This window comes from Jaculus jaculus, chromosome 1, assembly GCF_020740685.1.
Source record: "Jaculus jaculus isolate mJacJac1 chromosome 1, mJacJac1.mat.Y.cur, whole genome shotgun sequence".
Taxonomy (NCBI): Eukaryota; Metazoa; Chordata; class Mammalia; order Rodentia; family Dipodidae; genus Jaculus; species Jaculus jaculus.
The window spans coordinates 37,422,755-37,439,234 of record NC_059102.1 but is presented as its reverse complement, the minus strand read 5'-3'; the positions used below and the strand labels follow the sequence as shown (position 1 = coordinate 37,439,234).

Here is a 16,480-nt window from a genome sequence, read left to right as displayed (position 1 = left end):
ATTATGTCTAACGCCCCCCCACACACACACACAAAAGAAAGACATGTACATTTGGCTTAGCTTCTTAACACCTAAAACAGCTGAGAGATTTGAAATACTGCAAGTGACTAAAACTAGCTTGGTTCCCCTTGGGCAATCCCTTCTTTATGGAATCCCAATTTGACGACACTAGTCTAGGCCAGGCTCTGGTGGTCCAGCTCTCCCACATGCATCTTACACATGGAGACTTACTTCCTCAAGTTCTGTGGTGGGTCATAGGACTTAGGCTTGGCCCCTTGATTTGTCTCAGTCTTAGGCACATACATAAAAATAATACAAAATAAAAATCTTGTGGGTATTGGATCAATTGGCATGTTGAAAATGCCCAATAAAAATTTGCTGCATGAGTAAGACTGAACAAACAGCATGCATTTTATAGGCAAATACTATGAAGAGATGAATTTAATTGGAAAAATTATTTATTCAGAATCATTCAAAACCTGCAAAGAAAATGGTGATTGTAGAGGCAGTTTTTAAGCAAGATAGTGAACATAAGTATGTCTTGAAGGTTCCCAATGGTCTGGAACTCAAAGAGGGGCTGAGACCCATGGGGTGTGTCTTCTTCAGGTTTTGTGAAGACTTACTTGCGGTGGTTTGTGCAGTGAGCATAAATCCTGAGTTTGTCCCTAATGACTCTTCCAGGCCTTGGCTTCCTCTGGAGCCCAGCCACATGCACTGCCAAGACTTTGGGGCCAATCAGTCGCTTGTAAAGGAGCGAGAGCCAGTAGTCCTAAGGAGAAGAGAGAGGTGGAAAGTCAGGGAGAGAACTCACAGTCAAGTCTACTGAGTAAGCACGACAAACACATAGCCAGAAACTACTTGCTCTCAGAAGCATGGTGTGGGAACCAATGAGGTGCTTGCTCTGGCTATACCGTCCAACAGGACCTCTCTGCTGACCACATGGAGCAGGGTAAGTGGGGTGGTGCCAGCGCAGCTTAGGAACAAATGGATCAGTTTTTCACAAATGAAGTAACCAGGTCTGGAGACCTTACCCTTTCCATCCTTGTTTCCTATGACTCACTTTCATGCTAGTTTATGGCTTCTGTTTATTTGTAGAATGGAAAAATTCCAATCCTTAGGATTGTTACCAATTTGAGAATCCAAAGTATCATTCCTCAGATATTGTCACTGGGGACTACTAGGAAGTGGGTGGGGAGATGAAGTTTATCCAAAAGCAGCCTGGACTGACTTGTCTATCTCAGAGCCATAAAGACAAAACGTGTTTGCAATTCTTGGTCATCCCCAGTATTCTGCAACCAAATGATTTTAAACTATAAAAAATGTGATATTTTAGTCATTCTATGTCTGAGTTTAATTGATTAATCAATATTCATTTTGCAGTCAACACACATCTGAGCTTATAAAAATCTATCACCACATTAACTTATACTGTATTATCACATTTTCCTATTTGATACAAAAATAAAATTTACATTTCTGTTATGCAAGCTTATTTATTTTTCTACTTTAGAGAGAGCAAGAGAGGGAGAATTGGTGCACCAGAGCCTCAGCCACTGAAATCAAACTACAGATGCTTTTTCCACCTAGTGGGCATGTGTGGCCTTGCGCTTGCGCCACCTTTGTACATATGGCTTACGTGGGATCTTCAGAGTAGAACATGGGTCCTTAGGCTTTGCAGGTGAGAGCCTTAACTGATAAGTCACTAATAAGCCCTTTCAAAGATTTTTTAAATTTTATTTTATTTTAGAGAGAGAGAGAAGAAGAGAGAGAGCACTATTATGTAAGCTTTTAATGTTAATTCTTGGCTAATGAATTCAGTTTTATAAGGGGGTATGTGAAATAGTGCTTCTCTAACTTATTTACCCAAACTCCACCCCAAATTCTGGAATTAAACGAACATAATATTCAGTACACATTTTTCAGTGTTAAAGACCTTAGCCATGCTTTCACTGCCTTCATCTTCTGAAGTAGAAGCCTTCTGATGTCCTGTTTCTTCTATCTGATCATCTATAACAGCTGCCTAAAAACATCTGCTGAGCTGCATCAATTAGAACAGTTTTAATGCTCATTGCTGCCAGAAGAGGTCCATGTTGTGTTAAAGTGATTACCTTAATTAACTTGAGGTGATGCTAAGATGACTAGGAAATGTGATTTACTAATAGTTAACATGTGAATATTTAATCACATTTAGGGAAATGTATTTTGATCTATTTAATTATAATTTTTTTGTTTTTATTATTTTGTGAAGTGTCATCACATCAATAGAATTTCTACCTTTTTCTTACTTATTTATAACATGACTTCAAAAATAATAAAAGTTTAAAAGTTTAATAAGCTTAATGTTTAAGTTGGCTACTATGAACCTGGTATGGTAAAATTACTTGGCTAGTAAAGCATTCTTATTTCTGTTTTACAGATATAAAATGGGCTCAGAAAGTGCAAAGGAACATTTGAGGTCACAAAACTAGTCATAGGATCAAATACAGATCTATTTGCTTCCAATATTTGTACAATGCTGTCATTCCCTCTGAGAAATAGAAAGTCACATTATGTAACGAAGCAGCTGAGAAGTAAGAATTCTATAGAATTCTATACAGAACTCAGTTTTTATATAGGAAGTTACTATTCTGATTCTCACGTTCTTAGAGCACTTAGAAGACAAGAAAGGTCTTCTTTCTCTCCAGTTCTGACTCACATTTTTTCCTCTTTTTTTTTCTTCATTCCAGTGACATCACAAACACCTGGCTTTTATTTTAGGAAATTTCTCTCAAATTTGTATCTAGGCATGGCCATGGTTTTTGCATCATGGCAATTTTCAATTACGGTAAGACACATTTGTAGCAAGTCACTCAAATTTAGAAAAAAAAGATATTTATTATGTTTGCTTCTCAATAATTATATAACATAAAATATATTTAGAAAGATCAACATAAGTAATCTTTACTGCTATGAAGTGTTAAAGTTGGACTTACATTCATATTTCTTAGCTTGAAGTTAGTCTTTTTTCCAGTGTAGGGTAGCTAAATGATAAACCATTCTCTAAAAAAGGAGCTGAGGATACTGGGTAAAGCTCTGAGCAGGTTTTGAAGTTGATGAAGTTAGTTTCTAATAGCCATTTTCCCCCTCAGCTTTTCTTATTGTGTCAAATTAAAATAAAATTTATCAACTCATCACCTGGGCAGGCTACACAGCATTTTCTCACTGTGTGAGCATAGAACTCAGTGGCATTAAATACATTCATAATGCTATGGAACCACTTTTGCATCCATAGATCTTTCCATGTTATAAACCAAAACCTTATGCCCATTAAAATTAAAATCCCCATTTCCCTTCTCCCCAGTCTCCTGGCAACCACTATTCTACTTTCTGTGTGTCTCATATAAATGAAATCATTCAATATTTTGCCTTGCATGACTAACATTTCACCCAGCATAATAGTCACAAGGTTCACCTATGAAGTATTTTCAATTAAAGATGGAATAATATTGTATCCTACGTATACATTATACTTGATTTAATCTTGGACTCACATGTGGTCCCAGGTGCACTGAGAAGAGGACTGTTGCTGTTGCTGGCCAGAGTGTTTTCCTTAGCCTAGTTAAATTAATGGTTGTTTTGTCCTAATTTTCTCACTGGTCTTTCCTCTGGTTGCTCTATCCACTATTAAAAGTAGAGTACTAAACTCTACAACTATATAGAACTGTCTTTTGTCTATTAGTTTTTGTCTTACATTTTTATTGCCTGTTATTAACTATATAAATGCTTGTAATTACTAAATCTTGATGTATTGAAATATTTGCTACTATATAATGTCTGATTCTTGAAAGCTTTTTAGATTTAAAGCCAATTTTGTCTGATGTTAGTATAGCCATCCTTACTCTTCTTTTGGTTACTACTTGATCAGAATTATTTTCTGCATCTTCTCATTCTGTTTTTGCTTTAAAGTAAGTATGTTGTAGATAGTATATTATAGTATAGTATATTATTCGACTGCCTTTTTTTGTAAAGTTCTTGTTGTCAACATATCTATTGATTGGAGAGTTCCATCCACTTATATTTAAGGTAATTGCTGACAAGGAGAGATGTATTTCTGTAATTTTGTTGTTTGTTTTATATATGCCTTAGAGCTCTTTGCCCCCCATTTCTAGCATTGTTGTCTTCCTTTGTGTCTGGTTGATTTTTTTGCATAGTAAAGTATTTAACTTCACTTTCACTGCCTTTTATGTATATTGTATAACTATTTTTGTTGTTACCACCAGGATTACATCGAACATCTTAATTAGCACTCTAATTTGTGTTTCTACCAGCTAAACAAAAATTCTATTCTTTTACTTCTTTGTCCCCATCTCTTAGTGGCTGATATGACCAAACTGTGTCTTTATATACTGTGTACATAAAATATGAACTAATTATTCTTTAAAAAACACTAATCATGCTGGATCAATGGGTCAGCAGTTAAGGCACTTGCCTGGTAAGCCTAATAATCCAGGTTCGATTCCCCAGTACCCATGTAAAGGCAGATGCACAAAGTAATGCTTGCATCTAGAGTTCATTTGCAGTGGTTGGAGTCCCTGGCATGCCTATTCTCTCTCTGTTCTCTGTTTGTCTGTGCTTGCAAATAAATAAAAATATTTTAAAAACCCAACCAAATAAAAACATACTAATCACTTAAAGTATGTAGAAACAAAAATATGAGTTACAAATTGGAATAATACAAGATTTTGACTAGTGTTAAAAATGTTTCTTGGGCCGGGCGTGGTGGCGCACGCCTTTAATCCCAGCACTTGGGAGGCAGAGGTAGGAGGATCGCTGTGAGTTCAAGGCCACCCTGAGACTACAGAGTGAATTCCAGGTAGCCTGGGCTAGAGTGAGACCCTACCTCGGAAAAAAAAAAAAAAAAAAAGTTTCTTGGGGGCTGGAGAGATGGCTTGGCGGTTAAGCGCTTGCCTGTGAAGCCTAAGGACCCCGGTTGGAGGCTCGATTCCCCAGGACCCACGTTAGCCAGATGCACAAGGGGCGCATGCATCTGGAGTTCGTTTGCAGTGGCTGGAAGCCCTGGCGCCCCCATTTTCTCTCTCTTTCTCACACACACTCTCTCTCTCTCTGCCTCTTTCACTCTCGATCTCTTTCATATAAATAAATAAACAAAATAAATTTTAAAAAATGTTTCTTGGGCTGGGGAAATGGCTTAATGGTTAAGGCATTTGCCTGAGAAGCCTAAGGACCCCAAATTGATTCCCCAGGACCCACGTAAGGCAGATGCACAAGGGGGGCGTGCGCCTGGAGTTTGTTTGCAGTGGCCAGAGGCCCTGGTGTGCCCATTCTCTCTTTCTCTCTTCCTCTCTCTCTCTCTCGCTCTCAAGTAAATAAAATATTAAAAAAATATGTTTCTTAGGCCATGTAGAAAACAAAAAAGCACAGTTTTAAACCATTGTTAAAATAATATACACTTTCATAATTGCCCATCGTTGACCTTTCTTGAATATGTGTTCATATTCCTTGTAGTTATTGACTAGTGTAATTTCAGTTCAAGCTGTATGACTCCCTTGAGCATTTCTTTCAGGAAAGGTTTAGGGATAAAAACTCCCTTAGCTTTTGTTTATCTGGAAGTGTTTATTTTTTTCTCAACTTTTGAAGGAAAGTGTTGATGGATACAGGATTCTTGGTTGACAGTTTTTCTTTTTTTTTTTTTAGTATTTTGAAAATAAATGGCTTTTGGCTTCCAAATTTTCTGTAGAGAAATCTGTTGATAATCTTAATGAGATTTCTTATGAGTGATGACTTTTTCTACTGCTTTCAAGATTCTTTCCTGTCTTTAAAAAGTTTCTTTATAGTACATCTTTTTAAAAACTTTTTATTGACAACATCCATATGCACAATCTACCATGATCATAGTCCCCTCACCACTCTTCCTTTTCCCTCTCATGTGCCCTCTACTGAGTCGCTTCTTTCCAGCTAGCCTTTCCCTGTTTTTGGCAATCTTATGTATGTACAAAACGTATCTAGATCATTGTTGTCTTGCCTCTCTCTGTCTTTTCCCCACCCCCTACAGTGTATCTATAGTGTATACATGTCTTTAGGTTTATTACTTGAATTTTATGTAGGTTCTTGGGTGTTTCTATACATGACTTTCATTGAATTTGGGAAGGCTGACATTATTTTGTTGACTATTTTCTTAGTACCTTTCTCTCTTCTTCTGGAGTTCCTAAAATGAACATGTTGGTACCTGTGATGGTGTCCATAGATTCCTTAGGCTCTGTAAGTCAGGCTTTTTTTTTTTTTTTCTTTTTTCGCCTCAGAAGTGATAATTTCTAATATCTTACCTTCTAGTTTATTGATTCTTTTGTTTGTTCCAATCTGCTTCTACATAACTTCTCATTTCAGTCATTTAACTTTATAGATCCAGAACTTCCTCATGGTTTCACTGTAGGCTTTCTATTTATGGATATTTCCATTTTGTGCATTTTCTTGATTTTTTTTCAACATCTTCTTTTAGGTGCTTTAAGATATCTATTTTATCTGGGTGTGGTGGTGCTGGCCTTTAATTCCAGCACTTGGGAGGCAGAGGTATGCGGATTGCCATGAGTTCAAGGCCACCCGGAGATTACATAGTTAATGCCAGGTCAGCACGGACCAGGTAAGACCCTACCTCAAAAAAAATCAATAATAATAATAATAAAGATATCTATATTAAAATCTTTGTGTAGTAGATATGCCATTGGGCCCCATTCAGGGATACTTTCTATTAATTTGCTATTTTCTTTCTTTCTTTTTCTACATTTTTGAGATCTTTTTCTACATTTTGAGATTTTGAGGTCTCACTCTCGTCCAGGAAAAAAGGAAAAGTACAAATTTGACAACAATATTTATACCATGCAATTGTTATTACTAAAATTAAAATATTAATATTTATTTTTCGTCAGTGATCCTCCTACCTCTGCCTCCTGAGTGCTAGGATTAAAGGCATGTATCACTACATCTGGCTTAATTTGCTGTTGTAACAGGCCATATTTATGTTTTCTTTGTATGTCTTGTGATTTTATTGTTGAAAACTACACATTTTAATTTAGTAATGTGATAACTTCTAGAAACTTCATTTCCAGTCCCAATATGCTTTGCTGTATTTAGAACAAAAGCAAAAACATTTAAGCTGTTTTAGAGCAACTCTATTCCAAGGATCAGCCTAAAATGTTGAAGATTTGCTAGATTTTTCTTTACTGAACCTGCACCTTTCCCATGTCACGTGTACTTAACTACATTTTTTCCTTGCATATGCAAATGTTGAAATATTCCTGTTTTTATAGGGGCTGTTATAGTCTTCTTTGTATCATTATAATTTTAGTATATGTACTGCTGAGGTGAGCACAGATATTCCCATTTTTAATGTCTGGATCTCAAAAAGGGAAAAAGAAAAGAATGAAGGAGTTAAGTAAACAGGCACTGAACTTAAATCTTCTGTGGGAAGTGCAGATAGGAGCCAGGTTGCAGCAGTGGCTCAGCAGTGGCTCCCTGCTTCTTCACACCTCTGTGCCCAGAAACAGTCATCAGCCCACCAAGCAAAGATCTCAAGCAGCAGTCAGTAGTCAAACAGAGATTTGTGATATTTTGAGGACATTGTCTTTCTGGCCCATTCTGGCTTCTGCAAGGTGGTTGTAAGCAGCTCTAGCACATGTGCACAGCTGTCTATGTAGGAATGAGAAGTGAGGAATGGTAGTCAATGCTGAACTAAAAGGTGAAATTGAACAAAATTAACTGAGATTCATAATCAAGACTTCTATGGCATGTTGTAAGCCTTTAGAGTACCAAAGTACTTACAACAAACAGATTCTGCCAGTGTAATTGTTATCTAGGTTGACAGATATTTGTTGCTACCTATTCTACCACCATCCTAGAATTTTCTACAACTTACCTTTAAATATTAATATTTTAATTTTAGTAATAATAATTGCATGGTATAAATATTGTTGTCAAATTTGTACTTTCCTTTTTAACAGTTTATGCTTTTTGACATGGATAATTAAAAAAAATAAAGAAAGCACATCAATATTTTTAGTTTTATTTTTTCTTTTAATTCATTGGAAATAATCTGGCACATGGGACTTCAGTATTTTTCAAAATCCTAATAGTTATTGTAGCATAAAGTGAGTAACTTATAATTTCATTTATTATATACTAGACAGTTGAACCTGGAACAGATCATTCTCAGTGAACTTACCCAATCACAGAAAGAAAATCGCCACATAGTCTCACTTATCTACAGCACCTAACCTGAATCTACCCAAGATGCTGACTCACATACCCAGCAAGCATCTTGAGGACTAGACAGTAGGGTGGGTGGGCGAGAGGGGAGGGCAAGGGAGGAGGTGGGAGACCTAACTCTAGACCCAAATGGCAATGGTACCATAAAAGTCTACATCCTAAAAGGCAGACCAAATGGTTGAACCTTCACCAGGCCCTTAGGGGGAACACCTGAGCCACAAGACACTGGAGAGGGTATGATGAAGACTGACCTTAATCTTCTACAGTTTGTCTCCCTCTCTCTTTCAGTCTCTCTTCTCTCTAACTCTTTTATATTAGTTATCTTTTTTTTTTTCCTTTTCTTAGTGGGCACTGACCTGTAACTCCCCGTACCAGCATGTGGCTTTCATCAACAATGAGCTTTTGATCAGAGAGACCTACAAGGTTTCCTAAAAGAAAGATATGTCAGATCTAGTTGATGCTACTTTTATAAAAATGGCATCATGCTCTATGTAAATGTCTGACTTAAACACTTTATGTTCTAGGACTTATCTAGGTTGTTACATGCACTCACTGTATATACATCTGCAATTCTGTATGTTACTTAACTGTTTTTGCACAGTACAACTTATGCTTTTATGCTTTTGCTGATGGATATGTGTGTTGTGCCCAGAGTTTTGCTGCTATGAGCAACGTGGCTTTGACATTCTTGTTCCTGTTTCCTAATACATCGGTAAAGAAACTGAGAGGAGTGTTACTCCCAAACATGACTGGAGATAAATAGCAACCCCAATATGTGGGTGCCTTAAAGAAATACTAATCTATAAGCATCACCTGGTTCTAGTGAATTACAATCTCAAGGGATGGGCTTCCAAATTGTGTGGGACTCTAGGTGAGTCAGATAGTCATCAAAGTTTTAGGAACTCTGGTGTAGAACATACAGCTAAGAGTAGAATCACCATGCCATTCACAGGTAGAAGAATATACAACCCCATAGTGCCTGTTGCCCATAGTGATATCAATTAATACAACTTATACTCCTTCTAGCAATTGCTGTATATTTGCTAATACCAGTTATTTTCAGACTTTTACACTTTTTATCAATCTACTGGGAATAAAATGTGTATAGTTCAGAGCATGAAATTAGAAAATATTTTTGGAGTTTTCTAGTAATGATTTGGTAGTAAACAGCAATAAAGAGAATTCAGTGTTAAGCCTCAAACTTGCTCTGTTGGCAGATTCATTCATTTTCCATTTGTAGAAAAGGCACTTTCAAAATGCTCTGTATTCCTTTTCTCTCCATCTATCAATATGATATTCTATGAAAACCACTTGTGAAGAATTTCTTCACTTCTACTTTTTTTGCAAAAGTCTTCATTTTCCACCTCCCATCCCAATTTTTTTTAAATTTATTTATTTGAGAGAGACAGACACAGAGAGAAAGACAGATAGAGGGAGAGAGAGAGAATGGGCACGCCAGGGCTTCCAGCCTCTGCAAACGAACTCCAGATGCGTGCGCCCCCTTGTGCATCTGGCTAACGTGGGACCTGGGGAACCGAGCCTCGAACCGGGGTCCTTAGGCTTCACAGGCAAGCGCTTAACTGCTAATCCATCTCTGCAGCCCTCCCATCCCAATTTTAAGGCAATATGTCCTGATAAAAGTTTGTGATCTATATAACAGCTGAGGATTTCTCACATTAAAAGTGAATATTTGCCTTTTAGTTTTTTTTAAGATATCAGTATATAAGAGCTGAAATATAGCTTTATTTATTTCTTTATGGAGAGAGGGACAGCAGGGAGAGAGAGAATGGGTATGCCAGGGCTTCCAGCCACTGAAGATGAACTCCAGACACATGTGCCACCTTGTACTTATGCAGGTACTGGAGAATCATACCTGGGTTCTTAGGCTTTGCAGACAAGTGCCTTAACCACTAAGCCATCTCACCAGCTCTGAAATATAGTTTTTTTAAAAAATATTTTATTTATTTCTTTGACAGAGGAAGAGAGAGGGAGAGAGAGATTGAGAATGGGCACATCAGGGCCTCCAGCCACTCCAACCAAACTCCAGAGACATGTGCCCCCTTGTGCATCTGGCTAACATGGATCCTGGGGAATCAAACCTGGGTCCTTTGGCTTTGTGAGCAAATGCCTTAACCACTAAGCCATCTTCTCCAGCCCCTGAAATACAGCTTTTAAAGTACACATATTTGTAATAGGATTGTATTACTATATGAATATGATAGGCTGATAAACATAAAATTTAGGAAAATGGTTACTGTGTATGGGACAAGAGGAATCTAAAATGGGATAGTGAAGGAATTCAGACTGATAGGAATTATTGTTGCTGTTTTAGTTTGGGTTGGGTGGTGGATTCACAAATACTGATGGCATTGTTTTGCTTTAACATAATATATAGGGTTGGAGAGATGGTTTAGTGGTTAAGGTGTTTGCCTATAGGGCCAAAGGACCCAGGTTTGATTCTCCAGTACCCATGTAGGACAGATGCACAAGGTGGTGCATGCATCTGGAGTTGGTTTGCAGTGGCTGGAGGCTCTGGAATGCCCATTCTCTCTCTCTCTTTCTTCTTTCTCCCTCTCTCTGCCCCTCTTTTCTTGCAAATAATTAAAAATGATAAAAAATAATATACAGACATAATCTTTTATATGTGACAAGCAATATAAAACATAACTAATAAAATATATATTATCAGAGATTCCTCAAAGTAGATAATATTGCTGACTCACCTATAGGGTGGAAGCTCTTTGAACTGTTTTGCATCAAGATGGGTTTCTGTTGTTTGTGTTTAGTTTATCATGTCCTCTCTAGGGAGCATGGAGGATTGTGGTTGGCATGTCAGTTGAGGGTAGGAATTTTTACCTTTTCTTAGTTTCACAGAACATTTTTGGTTTGCTGTTTTCATTCTTGATTTTCTCTCAGCTGCCTATTTAACCTATCTCTTAAAAAACAACAAAGCATTCCATTCTCATTCTTTCTTTGTCCTCTTCCCTCTCTGTCTTCCTCTCCTCCTCACTTTTCTGTCCTAACTTCTCCCTTGTGAAAACCAGTTTTCAGCAGAATTAAATAATATTTCCTCCCTCCTCCCCTCCTTCCATTCCTTTCCTTCTCCTTCCTTCCTTCCTTCCTTCCTTCCTTCCTTCCTTCCTTCCTTCCTTCCTTCCTTTCTTCCTCCCTTTCTTTATTCCTTCCTTCCTTCCTTCCTTCCTTCCTTCCTTCCTTCCTTCCTTTCTTCCTCCCTTTCTTTATTCCTTCCTTCCTTCCTTCCTTCCTTCCTTCCTTCCTTCCTTCCTCCCTTCCTTTATCTCTTTTTCCCCATCTTCCTCTCTTTTTTTAACTGATGAATATATTACATTCATATGATAACAAATAAAATTATACAAATGGAATAATTCCTGAATATCTCTTAGGAGAAAGGTATGAAAAAAATAAAAATAGGATTGACAAGAAAAGAATAAAGGACACACACATATCTAACAACAATGACAACCAAGGCATTGGATGAAAGATAACCTATGATGGAAGTTTTCAGACAGTCATTAACAGAGAAGGCAAATATTATGGCCTTTTGTGTCAATAGTAAAAAAAATTTCCTAGAGGAAAGAATACATTGCAATTTTTAAGGGACAAAGAGAAATACAGACAGCCATTCTTTAAATGTATCAGGCATGTGAAGAAGTTGGAGAAAAATAATGCTCATTTATTAGTAGGAAGGGAAAAACTAATAGCAGGTGACACTCAAATGACAGGAGTTTTAAATCTTTCCTTTTTCTCTGGTATTTGTCAGAAAGTCAATTGCCGTCTGAAAGTTAGACAAGGCAGTGTATGGAGTGAGTTGAACCAAAATAAATAGGAAAGGAAAAACTGACAGGGTTTTAGAATTTACAGGAATAACTACTGGCTTGAGGTCTGAAACTATCCTACCAGTTCCTGTAGCCTGGTGTTTGTGGGAACTGGAATCCAATTGTGGAAAGCCTACTATGTTTAAGGCTCCTGGCCAGGCACTTGGGATGCCTTGTAAGCTTATAACCTATTAGGAAAGTCCTTAACCATATGAGTTTGGCAATTTCTTAATGTCCATAGCTCTGCTGGGATAGGATTCCATGAGACCCCATAGCCAAGGCTCTATCCAGTCTAGGTTCAGGACAGAATGTATCAGAGTGATATTGAGTACTTTAATAAGAGAGGGGTGAGATCAGAAAGTGTTTTGTGGCAAGCTGAGAGCATGTGCAAAGGTTCTGGGATGAGAAGTCCAGCATGTTGAAATCTGAATGCAGACCACTTCACCCTCATCAGCCTTGTAAGTAAAGGCAACTGTAGGGTAAGAGGAAGGTAGCAGGGCCAGTTCCCATGAATCTAAGGATTTTAGAATTCTCCTTCAAATCCATGAGAAGTTATTATGGAATGTGAACAGACAAAGCAACATTATTCAATTTACATTCATCAAATTGACTTTCACTGCTTTTCAGAAAATGGATTGGCAAAAATGACTTGAAGAGGTTAATTTAGAAGAAATATGATCATGGCTTTTATTAAAGAAGTCTACCACTGATAGGAATAGGTGGCTGGTTAGATATAGAGAATGCATGTGAACAGGATTCATAGCTTCCAGATGCTCACATCCTTGATTCCAGGAGATGGGATGGCAAATGGATGCCCAAAGCAGCAGCAATGTTTCTCTTCTAGTCTCAATTCCACTACTTCCTAACCCTGCCCCAGCCCAGCAAAGCTTAATGATACAAAAATTCTTCTAGGGATAAACATATAAAGAAAGTATCTAAAAAATGGTCACTAATAATGGTATATAATGGTATGATACACTTCCATGATTTAGTTTTGGTTTCTTTTTATCCTTTTTTGGCACCTATGAATCTACTGCATATTTTCCAGAGTTTTTCTTGATCCACATACCATATTCATTTTTAAAAATTTACTATTTCCAAAAATCTATAGGTAGACAAGGGTATACCCACTTCAGAGGGCCAAATATTTCAACCCTTTCCATGAGACAAAAGGCCCACAGATCTAGCACTGCTTTTTATACCATTCTTTGCATGAACTAAACCCTAGAACTCTACTCAGGAATTCTCTAACCTTTTGCCTGGACCCACATGGGCTGCTCCTTCAAGTCTGACTTTCAGAGCTGTGAATCTGATGGAACAAAACTGGAGTTTATACCAATAGGTCAGAAAGTAACATGTAGAAGCCTTTTGTGGAAATGTAGACATGACTTGGGCTTATGGACTGGGTTGTTTACACTGCATGCACCTGAGACCTATTCTGATACACTTCAGAAGAGGATTGATAAATAGGGGACTGGAACATGGCCCTAGGCTCTGTCCAGTCCAATGACAGCTATGAATATAATAACTGTGAATATAACTGAGTCTTATTGTATAAGCATTTTCTGAGCATGATTAATGCTGTGCAGGTATTCTGTTCAGTCTGCAAGATGAAAAGATGAACAAGCTTTCATTCCATGCTCAAGAGACTTTGGGGCAAAGACATGTGTAAACATCTCTATAAAAGGTTTACAAGCTGGGCATGGTGACGCACACCTTTAATCCCAGCACTTGGGAGGCAGAAGTAGGAGGATTGCTGTGAGTTTGAGGCCACCCTGAGAATATATAGTGAATACCAGGTCAGCCTGGGCCAGAGTGAGACCCTACCTCGAAAAACCAATAAATAAATAAATAAAATAAGGTTTACTAAATAAAATGCTACATGAACAGAGAATAGTTGTAGCCTTTCAGGAATTCAGAGGAGAAATTAATTTTTTATGACTGGGGGAAATCATGAAGGCCTTCCTAGAGAAGCAAAAGTGGAAAAATAATTTACTTATAGTTGAAAGGCTATATATATGTATATATTATATATAATCACTCAAGTCCTGACAGTTATTTATTGCTTCTAAAGTATCCCAGTCCTCATATGGGTTAAATGAGATAATCTACTGGGAAGTGCTTTATACATCAAAGTATTTAATAAATGTTGCTTGTTCTTATGTTTTTTTTAAAATATTTTATTTATTTGTGTGTGAGACAGAGAAAGGAAAAAGAGAACAAGAAAGAATGATGGGGAGAATGGGTGCTCTTCAGAGCCTCTAGCCACTGTCAGCTTGTGCATCTGGCTTACATGGGTACTGGGGAATCGAATCTAGGTCCTTAGGCTTCACAGGTGAGTGCCTTAACCACTTAGCATCTTGCCATCTCTCCAGCCCACTTTTTCTTATCTTTATTCTTAGAAAGATTAATTAGAGCTTCATTAAAATATTTTTAATGTTTACAGTTATGTTTCAGGTCACCCTGAGAAGCATACCTGGATACCTGGTATATGTATGTGTGCATGATGCATGTGTGTGTGTTGAGATGGTTAAGTGTCATTAGACAGAAGCTATTTGGACCACTTATCTTTGCAGGCTAGTACCACAGACTTTAGTATTCAATAAATGTTCTTTGATTGAGTGAGCAATCAAGTTAAGATTCACCTGAAGCTGATCAGAGGTTTCCACGCTGAATGAGAATGAAACACTTTGCAAGGTAAGGCATCATGGTTTTCCATAGCTCCACTGGGCTTTGCTCTACATGCCTTAGCTTTCCTACTCTCACTACTTTTGCTTCTGGGAAGTACACATGCATGGGCATAGAATAGTAAAATTACAAATATATTTCCTTTATGGAGTGTTTTTTTTTTTTTTAATTAAGGTCTTGCTGTAGCTCAGGCTGACCTGGAATTCACTCTGTAATCTCAGGGTGGCCTCAAGCTCATGGCAATCCTCCTACCTCTGCCTCCTGAGTTCTGGGATTAAAGGCGTGTGCCACCACACCTGTAAGGAGTGTTTTATGTGACTTGCAAGGTCATAAAACCTTAGTTCACTCTGAGTGGGCATCAGTACCACAGCAGTACTACTCTTCCCTTAGACAGCTGGTCTTGGAAAGCAAGAGGAGATGAAGAGGAATATTACTGTTCCTTCAACACAAGATATGGCTGGATGCCAAAACTAACGTGCAGGGGAAAGAATTTGTTACTCCATCTTTTCCAGAGAAGGAACTGAAAGCTAGATTCAGAAAATTCCCATGTGGTGAAACATATCTGTAAATTTTAGAAGGTATATTTTTCTATGTTTGCCTTTGTAGAGGGAAAGAAATTCTCTTTAACCCATTTTGACTACTCAAAACTATCCAGTTATCATTGCTTCTAGGCTAGAAGGTAGACTAATGATTTTAGTATAAATCCACACTTACCCACAGTGCCTTTGTCTACTTGGCCTTTTATGTTCAAGGTTTTTCTTTCTTTCTTTTCTGAGGCTTGCCCAATAGACTGTCCTCCCCCCCCCCTTTTATGAGAAGGAGTGAGAGTGAGAGGGACAGGGAGAGAAAGAGAGAGAAAGAATTGGCACACCAGGGCCTTCAGATGCATGTACCACCTTGTGCACATGTGCAAACTTGCATGCTTGCACCACCTTGTGCATCTGGCTTACGTGGGACCTAGAGAATCGAACATGGGTCCTCAGGCTTCACAGGCAAGCACCTCAACCATTAAGCCATCTCTCCAGCCTAGTTTTTATTTCTTTATGTTTATTTATTTCTGTTCACTGTACAAAAGTCAGAGGTAAAACTGTGTGCATGTGCATGTGGAGACTAGAGGAAAACTTTGGGTGTTGCTATTCACTTCTCTTTGAGACAGTCTTTCACTGGCCTGGAGCTTCTCACTCAGGCTATATGGTAGCTGACCAGTAAGCTCGAGGAATCCTCCTGTGTCCATCCACCTCCCCAGCATTGGCATTATAGGAATATGCTCCATGCCCAGCATTTTATGTGGGTACTGGGGATTGAACTCAGATCCTCATACTCGTAAGGCAGGTACTTTACCAAATAAGTGATCTTCCCAACCCTGGCGCACACTTATTTTGTGCCATGACATCATTCATGGGTGCTGTCATCTACATTCTATGTGTTGTCACAATGCATCCTTTCTAAACTGGGTGTTTTAGCTTTTTTCTTCTCTGTTTCAGTTATGCAGAGTTCCTCTCTTTTTCTCCTTATAATCAAGGGATCTTGATTGGCTTGAGTCAATGGGTAAAACCTGAAATAATTACTTAGTAAGTATTCTAATAGAAAAACTATGGTAGATTCAACTGTGACTATTTTATTACTAAAATCATATTTTAGAAGAATGATTAATGACTTCAAAAATATACTCATTATAGTTTGTAGAAAAAGCACAC

At 37.9% G+C, this 16,480-nt stretch overlaps 1 protein-coding gene across 2 annotated transcripts in view; it reads right to left on the bottom strand.

The window, feature by feature from the left end:
• The window catches only part of Hpse2 (heparanase 2 (inactive)), an 814,466-nt gene that overhangs the window by 30,682 nt on the left and 767,304 nt on the right, over positions 1 to 16,480 (bottom strand). For both annotated transcript variants that reach the window (XM_004669882.2, XM_045142106.1), the window contains exon 10: positions 624 to 769. In XM_004669882.2, the coding sequence (XP_004669939.1) occupies positions 624 to 769 (146 nt within the window). The remainder of the gene's footprint in view (positions 1 to 623; positions 770 to 16,480) is intronic.